Source organism: Leopardus geoffroyi, chromosome A1, assembly GCF_018350155.1.
Source record: "Leopardus geoffroyi isolate Oge1 chromosome A1, O.geoffroyi_Oge1_pat1.0, whole genome shotgun sequence".
NCBI lineage: Eukaryota > Metazoa > Chordata > Mammalia > Carnivora > Felidae > Leopardus > Leopardus geoffroyi.
The window spans coordinates 124055087-124069332 of record NC_059326.1 but is presented as its reverse complement, the minus strand read 5'-3'; the positions used below and the strand labels follow the sequence as shown (position 1 = coordinate 124069332).

The following is a 14246-nucleotide window of genomic DNA, read 5'->3' as shown; positions in this document are numbered from 1 at the left end:
GGGACAGAGAGAGACAGAGCATGAACGGGGGGAGGGGCAGAGAGAGAGGGAGACACAGAATTGGAAACAGGCTCCAGGCTCTGAGCCATCAGCCCAGAGCCCGACGCGGGGCTCGAACCCATGGACCGCAAGATTGTGACCTGGCTGAAGTCGGACGCTTAACCGACTGCGCCACCCAGGTGGCCCGATTCTGCCTTTCTAAAAATGAACCATAAATTAAGAAAAAAAAATCCATCTAAACTATCATTGTGATTTCTCAGAAAACACCAGGAAGAGCACAAAAGTTTGTTATCTCACCTTAAAAAACAAAAGAGAGGCTAAAAATAATTAGGCTTGTTTGATGTGTTACTATTTTTAAGAGTTGAATGGCAACAGTTGTCAAGTCAGAACAGATATTAAACTTCCTCTAGGTTAAAAAGCATAGGTAAGATGTAGACTTTATGGAAATACTTTCAAAATGTATACCTTCTGGGAAGTCCCTGGAGATGTATAAATGCCCATATGTTTACACCTACAGGAGAAACATTGACTAAAATACTTAGGAAATAACTCTCTAGAGTTTTTCTATATTGATCGGAGGGCTAGAGGCACAGTGCCTAATACAACAGCATAGTGTTGCCAATCATAATTTCACTTATTATTTAAAATTTTAATATGTAGGGGTGCCTGAGTGGCTCAGTCAGTTGAGGCTCCAACTCCTGATTTCAGCTCAGGTCTTGATCCCAGGGTCGTGGGATTGAGCCCTGCGTGGGACTCTGCACTGAGTGTGGATGGAGCCTGCCTAAGAATCTCTCCCCACTCTGCCCCTCTCCCCTGCTCATGTGCTCTTTCTCGAGGGCACTTGTTGGGATGACCATTGCGTATGGTATGTAAGCCAGTTGGACAATAAATTATATTTATTAAATAAGTAAATATATATAAAATAATTTTTTTAATTAAAAGTAATAGTTCACTTCTTAATTTTAATATAGCACCTTCTAGGCTAGTGGTTCTCAAATGGGATGTACACCAGACTCACATGTGGCATTCTGTACAAATACAGAAAAGCAGATCCTATTTGCACTTACTCAATCTTTTTACCAGATGTTCTTGGTATGAAAAATTAGACCTACCCCATTTTTATAAATCAGATGTAACATTTACATAGTTCTTTGAAAATAGGCTTATCATTATCATTAGAGACATTTCATTAGAGACATCATTATTTAGACATTCATCTAAAATTTCTTAGAAATGTCTTTATTACCTTTATTTTGCAATGCCACAGAAACAACCAAATTTCCTTACAACTAGCATTATTCTTATTATAAACCCTCATTAAATCTTTCATTTTCAATAATGATCACTAATAAATTAACCAGGATCATTAAGTCTTTGTTAACTATATAGTTTTTGTTTTCTCTTGATACTTTCCCAAAGGCTATACTATAAGCCAGATAGCAGAGTTTGTATATTTGTGCCTCTATCAAGCACTTCTAACTACTGATATTAAAAAAAATAGTCTAGGGTAGAAGGTTCTAAGTTGACATTGTTTTAATAACTTTTAGACCCTATCACTGGACAAGCAGAATTTACAGGACTAGTTCAGAAGCAGAAAGAATCATGAAAGTCTAACAGATGCAATGGAACAAGAATTAATTACATGAAAAATCAGGGGAAACTTTAGAAGATAGGAACTCACTTAAGCTGCTATGTATTACAGTTGTAATATGACTCAGAGAGTTTCCCAGACTTAATTTCCTATCTAAGCATATAATGGAGGCTTTTAAAAGTTCAATGTCAGATTTCTTATGAAAACCTCCAGATAGAAGTTAATTTTGTGATCTTATTATTCAATATCGTTTGGCTCTAGATGTGCAAAACAAACTCAAAGAGGCCTATATTGTTAATAGTCTTGCTGCATCTATGCAAATAAGCCTAACAGAATGAGACCAGCCTTTCTGTAACCAAGAATAATCTCTGAGATTGTTGTGATCATGAGAGGATATAGCTGTCAGGAAAAACTGTGAAAGACTTTGAAATAACCAAGAAAAATTACCATCTAGCACACCCTTCATGGTTATGTGACTTTTACTCTATTTTTCCTGTTATACCTCTATTGCAACTGATAGCAATGCAAATGATTTTTATCAATAAAAATAAAAATGAAGTTGCCCCTCAAATGTAACTGATTACTGCTTTGTGGATATTGACCAGTTTTACATTTATTTGTAAATTTATTTGGGCTTTCCTAATATCCTACACATACGTGTTCTTTGAATTGCTCAAAGTAGCTATAACATCTTACTAGTTCTCCTAATAATTAATGAGCTCAATAAAATGTTTGATACATGTTCAACTAAAATTAAATTATGAGGGGACCTAGGTGGCTTAGTCGGTTAACCGTCTGTCTCCTGATTTCGGCTCAGGTCATGATCTCATGGTTCATGAGATCAAGCCCCGCACAGGGTTTTGCATTGAAAGTGCTGTCTCTTACTCTCTCTCTCAAAATAAATACACATTTAAAAAATTAAATTATGAAAAAGGCAGCTGGTTATACTACTATAAAATAATTATACCTATACATTTTAAAGGCACAGGGGATAGGCTAGCAGATTTACCTTAAAAAGTAGAAAAAAAATTATATGAACAAATATATGTAAAACTTGAGGATATATTGAATGGATATTCCATGCAGATTAAAAAACATACATATATACATAAATTATCAAAACAATTAACTCTAAACTGCAGAACATTTAACAGTTTAAATAATACAGAAGTATACAATAGTGCTCATACAGTGACTTCAAAGACTTCTCAAAGGCAAACCAGCACTTCTGAAAACTCTCATTAGAATTATTCTCAAATAATCTTTATTGCACAAATTCATACATAAAAAATCTTAAGGTTTTATAAATCTTAACATTTATACTAAAAATGTTCTAACTTCAGCAAAACTACATATTGCTTATCTCTTCTGCATATGGAACTTCAATTTATACCTGACAAGTTACTTGACCTCTCTGTATTTCAGTGTCCTCAATGTTAAAATGTGGTTAACAAAACTTACTTCAGAAAGTTGTTTTGAGCATTAAATGAGTTAATACACGTAAAACAGTCAGAATAGTATGTGGCCCACAGAAGTTATTATTTTAACTTAATATGCCATATACAGTAATTTATGAAACACTGGATGAAGCAAACCAGTAAAATTTCTCCAACTCATGATGAGCATTTGGTTTTAAAAGTTTTGTGTTTTTTTAAGACTCAGCGGAAACTAAAGAATAGAAGCCTTTAAAAGTGTCTTCTAGGGGTGCCTGGGTGGCTCAGTTGGTTAAGCGTCCGACTTCGGCTCAGGTCACAATCTCACAGTTCGTGAGTTTGAGCCCCGTGTCAGGCTCTGGGCTGACAGCTCAGAGCCTGGAGCCTACTTCACATTCTGTGTCTCCCTCTCTCTTTGCCCCTTCCCTGCTCATGCTGTGTCTCTGTCTCAAAAATAAATAAACATTAAAAAAAAATTTTTTTAAGTGTTTTCTAAGTCAACTTCTTTTTTTTTCTCCTCGTTGGAAATTAGATGGTTCCTGTCCTCTCCTCATTCCTCCATCCCAACAGTGACATTCAAATTGAAACAATTACTAAAATGAAGAAGGGGAGGGGGAATATATAGCATGTAAGTACACTTAGCCTGTGAGGTAATAAGAAGAAATTAAAATAATATTACTGGGTACTAAGCAGGGCACTTGCTGTGATGAATCACTGAATTCTACTCCTGAAACCAATATTGCACTATATGTTAAAATTAAGATTTTTTAAAAAAGGAAAAATATATTTTGCTACATATGGTGGAAAAAATAAAACATTTTTTCTCAGTAATAAAGTAGGTCCTATAATGAAAAAAATTATAAATAAAATAGCAATATTAAAAAGTTTTATTTTTCGGCACAAACTAAGCCCAACTCAATCAAAGAAATACGACTTTCTATAAAAATTATTTGGGGGGGGGGGGTGAGAAATTTCTCATCACTATTGTAAAAACCAGAACTAGATGTTTAAAGTTCCCTTCACCTCTAAAATTTTTTGAATCTACAATTATAGAAATATTTTGGAAGCAAAAACTATGAAGTAAAAATAACTCAGGGTGAAGAAAATGGAGTTTAATGTAAAGGAGGCTTTTTTATTTCTTACAATGAAAAATATATGTATTTCTCCTGGAATAGCTTTTAGTCACATATTTCAAGTCTCAAATCCTTTTTTTTAATCTTTATGAAGAAAAGATTGAACTGCTATATAATTTACAGAGGAAACTAAATCATAAAACCTTTTATAAAGAAAGCTTTAGAGAAAGAGGAAATAATGAAAATGCACTTATTTAAAAACCCATACCAAACAATTTTTAGAGTAATTTAAAAATTAAGCATTTTTTTAAAATCAAAATTATGACAAAAAAATAATATCAATGTAAGATACCTATGTTTCGCAGAATTTCGACAAGTTTTTCTCTTTTTGAGTACTGGCCAACTTGGAGAATGGTCTGCTGAACATCTCTACATGCTCCACCCACTTGTCCAACAGCAACAAACAAATAATCCGACTTTAAAAACTCCCCAGCCAACCTTCAAAGACAAAAAATTACTCCTTAACTTATCCTCTTCCATTAACACTCACAATATTCACTGAATTATTCCAAGTGTTATTTAATATTAATTAGACAGATTATAACAACTATAACAAGGTAGATAACTTACATCATGCAAGTACTAATTCCAAAGATCAGTATAAAACATTAAGATTTTGTAAAATACGAAATAACTTAGTGAAACGTGGCCATGCAAAACTATTTAAAATGTGTATATAACAATAGAAAAGTATGCTAAAGTATCAGACTACAACAAATAGGAACTTTTGTTACAAACTGAAATGCAAGCCTAGGGCAAAAATTCTGTCCTTCACAAATGCTTTTATGTATGTTATTGCTAAAAGTTGTTTTCTGAAAATATTACTTGTTAAACTACTATGCTTTGAACAATTATCAGCACACCAGACCTTAGGTCAGTGCTTTTCAGGTCATGACACATACAAAAAATTGCAGCATTTATACAGCATGTCTGAGCAAAAAAATGAGACAGGAGGTGAAGGGCCTAGAGGCTAGCTCACATCAGGCTGTGTATGGTCACCCCAAACGCTGAGGATATCAGCATGTGGACACACACATAACTCACAGACAGCATACAATTAAGAAGGTCTGCTTTAAATCATCCAGCAACAGAGGAAGAGGAGAAAGGGAACTGGCAAAGAACTGAGTTTTTCTGTGATTAAGGAGGAGGGCCAAATCTATCATCAGTCCTCCTCTGTCCCATTTAGCAGTCCCTACTTCTTAGCTGTCTCATGAAAATCTCATGAGCAAAGCATATCCAGAATCTTAATAAATCATTACTGCTTCTTTCTCTTCACCTGCTGTTACCATAAAAGAAAAAGAAAAGCTTCTTTTTGAAGTCCTTCCTTCAAGAATCAAGCACCCTCTCAAGCACAAATCTTAAAACCATCTACAGTTCATTACTTTCCATCATATTTTTTTCATTCACTAAAACATTAATTGTGTGTCTGTGTCAGGCATACATGATACAAGGTACTGGGAATACGAGGATGAATATGATAGTTTCTGCCACTGAGATGCTCACATCAAGTAAGATAAATATAGTTATATAAAAAGTAATTACTACATTTTTAAGTATATAACAACTTTTAATATTGCATAATCATATATAAAACATTTTAGTATTTCAGAGAACAAAGTGAGGATTGATGGGGGAGGGGGAGAGGGGAAAATGGGTGATGGGCACTGAGGAGGGCCCTTGTTGGGATAAGCACTGGGTGTTGTATGTAAGTAATTACCCATGAAAATCTACCCCAAAACCAACAGCACACTGTACACACTGTATGTTAGCCAATTTGACAAAATTTGACAGTAAATATTTTAAAAATTTTTTGAAAATTAAAAAAATAAATGTTTTAGTATTTAATATATTTTCATATTCCAGTTTTAACAGTTAACATCTACTAAACATTTACCATATTCAAAAAAATGTGCCAAGTGTTTAAAATGGTTTCTTGACAAATACAATGGCAAGAAATGGATGAAGTGATGTGTATTTCCAAGAGTCTTCAAGTACTGAGCTAGATCTAAGCAGCAGCAAGCAAGAATGTATAATAGTGATGACTAGGGAAAGACATTCTAAGAAGAAAGGAGAAACAAGAAAAAATAATGAGGAAGGATGGAATTTGGCTTGCTCAGCCAACAAGAAGTAGTTTTAATAGAAAAGAAATATACAATCCCAGGTAATAAAGTAGCAGAAAAAGCAAAAATTTGATCATATGTACACTCTGAAATCCTGTTAGTCTATGGAAATGGGAAGACACAGGAGGGTTTATTTTGTTTTTAAAAAAAAATTTTTTTTAACGTTTATTTATTTTTGAGACAGAGAGAGACAGAGCATGAACAGGGGAGGGGCAGAGAGAGAGGGAGACACAGAATCTAAAACAGGCTCCAGGCTCTGAACTTTCAGCACAGAGCCCGACGCGGGGCTCGAACTCACGGACCACGAGATCATGACTTGAGCCGAAGTTGGATGCTTAACCGACCGAGCCACCCAGGTGCCCCAGGAGGGCTTATTTTGAATAAATGTCTAAAAAAAACCCTAAAACTTTATTTTGGAATTATTACTGACACAAAATTGAGATTAGAGTCAGGGAGGGCAGGTTAGAAAGCTACTGACAATGAGCAGAGAGAAAAGTAAAAAGGACTTAAATTAAGGTGGGAAACAGAAGAAACTGATTTGAAATATTTTAGAGATAACTGCCAAAATGACTGTTTTTGAAGGGCATAAAGTTAAAAGAATATATTAAAGCAATCAAGATGATTGAAAGGATTTGGGCTTGGAAAGACAACACTGCCAGTAAGGAAAACTGAACAGGAAAGAGGGCATTGAAGAAGAGCTTCCATTTTGGACATAGTGAACTTTACAGGTAATTCATCTAAGAATAAAATACTCCTGAAGAGTTAAATCCTCAAGTCTGGCAATCCGAAGAGAGATTAAGGATACAGGTAATAAATTGGGGACAGTTACAGAAAGAAACATCAGCCAAGGAAATGGATGCTGCAATAATAGTTCAGTGAATATGTAGAATGATAACAGTGGACTTCAGACAGAATAATGGGCAAGGTCCCTCAAGGTGAGGGACTCTACTGTTTACCCTACATACCCAGGACTTATACTCAAATATGGCTCATAAAAAGCCCTCAACAAATATTACTGATGACAGTACACATTAGTCATTCTGGCTAGCCAACATTCAAATACCTTCCTATTTCAGGGTGAATAATAAAACATACAGGCAGCAGAATATTACCTGGTATTTAGGTAGGTAATTATCTACTTATTATTAATTGCAAAGGTGATAAGGGAAATACAGATACCACCTTTCAAGTTTTAAGACACCAGTTATTATAAGAAACTATTATTTTATGTACCACTAAGAAAGAAAAAATCCTAACTGGTCAAATGCTCTCTTATGATTTAGCTTTTTTCCCCCAATAAAGAGCTCGTTTTAACTTTACACAAATACTTTTTAGATCATCTATTAAGTAAAACAAATCAATAGCCAGCACCACTAACTTGTGGCTTGTGAAGTATTTCATCCCATGTAAGACTCTATCAGACCAGGAGACCCACTTTACAGAAAAATAAGTGACAGAGCAGGCCCATAACCATAACGTCTACAGGTCATATCACATGACAACAGTGAGATGCTGCCAGGCTACAGAAAGTGGAACATCCACTTAAACAAGTGCTTGGAAGTGTTTCTTTCTGAATATGGCACATGATTCAACAGGGCACGGTAACTTTCAACCAGAAATCCTTATATGGTACATTGGGTCTGAGAGCAAGGCATGCAAAGCAAGAGTGGTCCACTTACATTGCTCCCTGTGACTCATATTTGAAACTGTGTTTCCTGTCCCACCCACAGCCACAGATTCTGCAGGTGTGGAGGTCTTGGTTCCCAAAAAACGAAAAGTTCTATCAGAGTAAATACGCAGGAGTCTAACTAAATGACAAGCTAAGAAGTTGCTGTTGAGACACTTCAGGCTCCCTAGGGCCAAGGGATCAGCAAGCAGGAAGAAGAGTTAGAACTCTAGAAGGGACACATCATCTACAAGGGATGTGTCATCCTCATCTCAGAATTCACCAAACCATATACAGTAAGATACTCAATATATGTCAACAGTTGGTATGTGAATTTTCTACAAAAGGCCCAATTTTTGCAAGCTCTACAATTCTGGTTTCAAGACACAAAAAATAACTTCATTGAGTAAGCACTTATTAAATCCTATCTAGGTGCTGTGTACTCACACTCACACACACACACACATTTAATAAAATGTTACAAATTTTATAAAGTGTGGCAAAGCCAGGGATAAAGGTTACGAACAATGAAAAATACAGTTAAGTTTTTAGGAATACATCCACTTCTTAAACTACCTGTGTTACCTTAAATTTTAAAAAAACTCTTAAAAATCATAGAGTCACATTGCTTTTCCTTTCATAAAGCCATTTATGTACATAACAATTATTTTTAAGAAGAAAAAAATTTTACTTTTGAATTTCCTCTGGAAAAGTCGCACTAAACATAAGGGTTTGACGCTGTTCCTTTGATGGCATTCCTGGGCAGGAAATTAACTTCTTCATTTCTGGTCCAAAACCCATATCCAGCATGCGATCAGCTTCATCCAAAACTAAATGTCTGACTTGTCTGAGACCAATCTTTCAGGATATTTTCAAGGGTTAGAGCAGAAAATGCATATTAGTCAATATATTAAACTAAAATGTGTCCACAATTCCAACTACTGATTTATTCTTAAGAATGTAAAGTAGAAATCAATGCATAAAATGATGAGAATTGTTTTGGTTCATAACACTAGTACTGTTTATTTAAATGTTTATTAGCAATTCTTGATCTTCACTAACATGTTAGCTACTAGCCTCATACGGCTATTAAGCACTTGAACTGTGGCTAGTATGCCTAAAGAACAAAATTTTTCATTTTATATCCTTTTTAAATGTTTACAGCCACATGTGGCTAACTACCATAGTGGACCTCACAGATCTACATCTTATTATCTGATAAAGTCAGATTCTTAAATGTAAGGAAACATTTCCTACCATCATGACATATCAAATGTCTTATAACTGGTAAATTTATTTCTAATGCTTTAAACTCTTAATAAATTCTCCATTCTGTAATCACTTGGGAACAACTGAGAAACTTCTCTCACCTTCTTCGCATGAACACCTATCACTACAAAGAGAAACAGACATTTGCAAGGAAAACAAATGAATGTCGCACAACCATGTAAGATGTTAAGTGAGAAATCAAAGTGGATTTCTCTGGGTAGTCTGAATAAGTATCGTATTTTTATGCAGAAAGACCGTATTTTGAGTAACTCCTTTAGAGAAGAGCCTAAAAAAAGCAAAAGACGTTCATGAACGTGAATTTAAAGCAATGATTTAGTGATTTAATAACGTGGTATGTGAATACCTACACTAAATATATAACTCTAAAATGTCTTTTTAAAGACTTGGAAATTTAATAATCCTGGTTAACATTACTCCTATGCTTCAACAGGAAACAAAATTGCTACTACACAATTCAGGAAGAAAATATGTCATCATAACTTATATGAAACTATGGGAGCATGTAATGCATTTCTCCCAGTGTAGTGGAGTACAGGATATAGACTCTAGTCAGATCCAGGTTCTAACCCTAGCTCTATCACCAGAGCTAAGTGAGGGATTTTAAATAAATTGCATAATATCACTTATTGCTTTCTCAAACACAAAATAGGAAATACTTTTTATCTCATGTTGGAATTATTTTAAGAATTATGTAATAGTCCATTCAAAGATTCTGATGGGGGCCTAACATATAAAGGGTACTCTAATAAATACATATCTCTCTATATACCATTCTTCCCCTTTCCCATACAAAAAAAAATTATTAATCCACAATTTTGTCATCCCTCGAGGGCCTACCTTTTCTTTACCTATGATATCCATCAGTCTCCCAGGAGTAGCACATAATATATTACAGCCTTGTACTATTTGTCGAATTGAATGACCCAACTGGGTTCCCCCATATATAACAACAGCTCTTACACAGGTCCTATTTACAAGAAAAATAAATTTTATTTTCTAGTTTTGTGAAAATTATACATCTGTTTCTAATAAACTATAAAAAGAAATCCATAAAGAAAAAAACTAATACATTCTCATTATCCAAAAAAATTAAATTCTTCCCAAGAAGTTGAAAAAGAAATTAAAAACTATGAAAAAAAATCTGCAATCGGGGCGCCTGGGTGGCGCAGTCGGTTAAGCGTCCGACTTCAGCCAGGTCACGATCTCGCGGTCCGTGAGTTCGAGCCCCGCGTCAGGCTCTGGGCTGATGGCTCAGAGCCTGGAGCCTGTTTCCGATTCTGTGTCTCCCTCTCTCTCTGCCCCTCCCCCGTTCATACTCTGTCTCTCTCTGTCCCAAAAATAAATAAACGTTGGGAAAAAAAAAAAAAAAAAAAAATTAAAAAAAAAAAAAAAAAAATCTGCAATCTATCCAAGCAACAGTTCTTCAAAAACAATGGTAAACACCAATACGACCCACAAAAATATTGACCAAAAACATGAACATGTGGTTCATAAGAAATACAAATGGCTTTTAAACATTTTTTTTTAAGGTCAACATTACTTTAAAAAGGAAGACAAATTAAGACAAACATAACATTTTCCTTGAAGTGTAATAATACCATGTTAGCCATGGTGTCGGGAAACTGACACTTAATAGGATAAAATGAGACAGGCTCTTTCACAATTAGTCTCTATTAAAATTGTAAAAACTTCTCTCTTGTCCCAATAAATTCACATATATGAATTTACCCTTTAAGTATGTCCCCACAAATGGGCAAAGATGAATTTACATAAATATTCACTGCCAACTATTTAGCATCAAAACAGTAGAAGAATTGTAATTACAGTCCACTCATCCCAAGAGATACTTGTGCATTCCCATAGAAAGGGCAACAGTTCCAGATTAACATTTACCATTAAAAAAAGAGAGTGACAACAGCTTAGTGTACTACCCACTTATTGGAAGAAGGATTAAAGTGCGTATGTGTGCACCAGCTGTTTTTACACTAATTCATGTGAAACTGTTAACAGTGGTTAACTCTGAAGAGGAGAATTAAATAAGTTGGGGGGGGAGGGTTGTCAAGAGTGCAGGACAGTTTTATGTTGTAGGGTTTTTTTTTAAGTTTACTTATTTAAGTAATGTCTACACACCACATGGGGCTCAAACTCCCAACACTGAGATCAAGAGTTTCATGCTCTACCAACCGAGCCACCCAGGTACCCCCAAAATTTTATGTTTATTAAACAAAGTCATTGCTTTAAACAGATTCTATTTTCTGCTATTGCTAGGCCTAAATAAAATAACACATTTAATATTTATAACTCAGCAAATGCTAAGTATTCAATAACTTCATTATTACCATTAGTACTCTAAGTGTACTATAACTTAACCAGTCCTTGACTGATAGGTATTTACTTTTCAGTTTTGCCATAACGTTCCAACAAATTTCCAGGTACAAAGATTCAATTTGTGCATGACTATTATCTGAATTTGCCATGCATACGTTTTTGTTTTTAAAATAGTATTTGTTCAAGGGGCACAAAGGAGGAGACTTGTTGGGATGAGTACTGGGTGTTATATGTAGGTGATGAATCACTAGATTCTACTCCTGAAAACATTACTACACTATGTGTTAAATAACTTGGATGTAAATTTTAAAAAATTAATAAAGTTAATAAATAAAATGTTATTTTTTACTACTTGATTTAAAAGCCTAAAAGCAACACAGTACATGGGGATTATCAAGAAAAAACACTGTTATAAGCAATATATATCCACTTTCTTCAGGCTTTAAAGGATTTTTAGTAACTTTAGTTTTTCTTCTCATTTTAAAATGAACTGATTCATAGAAAATAAAATATAACCATTTCTACATAAAAATCTGTAAAAAAAAAAAAAAACCCTATAAAAACAAAACTAACACCCCATTAGATAAAGTGGTATACACCAATGTGTAATTAACAAAGGAAAATTTATTAAGCATTCCAAAAGTAGTTTCGCCTTTTAAATAAAAAAGTAAAGATACTTGTCCCTTTCCTCAAATATAGATCCTAACTCCCTTTCCCCTTAAGCGTGGGTGAAGGCTGGCTTCATAGGAGTGCAACCTGTGCAGTCACATAGGGTCCCAAGATAGGAAGAGTCCTTAGCTTCGTTTAATGCTCTGCTATATGCAGTCTTAAAATTCTTAATAATTTCTATTATTTTACTTTTATTTTTTTTAATGTTTATTTATTATTGAGAGACAGAGAGAAACAGAGCATGAGCAGGGGAGGGGCAGAGACAGGAGGAGACACAGAATCCGAAGCAGGTATCAGGCTCTGAGCTGTCAGCACAGAGGCCGATGCGGGGCTTGAACTCACAAACCGTGAGATCATGACCTGAGCCGAAGTCAGATGCTTTACAGACTGAGCCACTCAGGCGCTCCCATTTCTATTATTTTAGAGACAGAGAGTACATGCAGGGGAGAGGGGCAAAGGGACAGAGAGAGAACCCCAAGCAGGCTCCACACTTAACGTGGAGCCCAATGTAGAGCTCAATCCCATGACCCTGGGATCATGACCCAAGTGAAAATCAAGAGTCAGAAAGCAGCTCAAACCAAATGAGCCATCCAGGTGACCCCATAATAATTATTGAACAAAGGACCCTGCATTTCCATTTTGCACTGTTTAAGCAAATGACATGGCAGTCCTGGGGTACGGGGTAGACTTAGTAACTTGCTGAGTGATGAACACAATATGGCAGAAGTGACTCAGACTATTTTATATGAGACATTGTAGCCTCCTCCTTGCTCTTCCTCATTCATTGTCTAAGCAAGCCAGTTGTCATTTCCTAAGGACAATCAAGCATCCTTATGGGACAGGTATAAACAAATCTTCAGAAAACTACAATTCTGGCTGGTATCTTGTCTGCAATCTCCTACTCCTGAGAAAGACCTCAAGCAAGAAGCACTCAGCTAAACTCTTCCCCAACTCTTAATCCCCAGAAACTATTACAAAGTATTTATCATTTTAAGCAACTATGTTTTAGGTAATTTGTTAGGCAACAGATAATACCAAATGTTGGCAAAGTGTAGAGTGAACTGGCGTTCTCATACACTGCTAACAGAACTATCGGTACTGGCTTGAATTTCATACCCTTTAACATTAAACTTATAAAAACCTACTTTAAGGAAAACTTAAAACTTTTATAAAAATAGAAAAAGTTTATTTAGCAATCTGCTCATTATGATTTTACTTATAGTAGTCCCAAACTAGAAACAACCGAAATGTGCCAAAATACAGAAATAAAGGGGCGCCTGGGTGGCGCAGTCGGTTAAGCGTCCGACTTCAGCCAGGTCATGATCTCGCGGTCTGGGAGTTCGAGCCCCGCGTCAGGCTCTGGGCTGATGGCTCAGAGCCTGGAGCCTGTTTCTGATTCTGTGTCTCCCTCTCTCTCTGCCCCTCCCCCATTCATGCTCTGTCTCTCTCTGTCCCAAAAATAAATAAACGTTGGAAAAAAAAAATACAGAAATAAGATACAATCTGAAAATGATTAAAAATTAAGTCTAATTATGAAATAAGCATCTTTTATATTATTAAATTATGTTAAACAGTTTATTAAGAACACCCTAAGTGCATGAAACATGCACTAAAAACGACTAGAAAATATACCACCAATGTTTATTATGTATCTATTATCATCTGATTTGTAAGCATGCTTCTCTAAAAAATTTTTTTAATCTTTATTTTAGAGAGAGAGAGAGAGAGCACGCACATGCACCTGAGTGTGGGAGAGGCAGTGAGAGAGGGAGACACAGAATCCAAAGCAGGCTCCAGGCTCCCAGCTTTCAGCACAGAGCCTGATGCGGGGCTTGAACTCACGAATCGAGATATCCTGACCTGAGTGGAAGTCAGATGCTTAATTGACTGAGCCACTCAGGCGCCCCATGTTTCTTTTAAAAATAAAAATGAACTGGGATTCCAGGGCTCCCCATGTTTCTTTTAAAAATAAAAAAAAAAAACCCTGGGATTCCAGGGTGCCTGGGTGGCTCAGCA

General features: G+C 35.5%; 1 protein-coding gene across 8 annotated transcripts in view; it reads right to left on the bottom strand.

Annotated features, from left to right (window-relative positions):
* Positions 1-14246, bottom strand: part of DDX4 (DEAD-box helicase 4) — an 88283-nt gene that overhangs the window by 9121 nt on the left and 64916 nt on the right. For all 8 annotated transcript variants that reach the window (XM_045493533.1, XM_045493489.1, XM_045493513.1 and 5 more), the window contains 3 exons: positions 10071-10200; positions 8635-8801; positions 4450-4595 (listed from right to left, as the gene is read on the bottom strand). In XM_045493533.1, coding sequence (XP_045349489.1) covers positions 4450-4595; positions 8635-8801; positions 10071-10200 — 443 coding nt within the window. The remainder of the gene's footprint in view (positions 1-4449; positions 4596-8634; positions 8802-10070; positions 10201-14246) is intronic.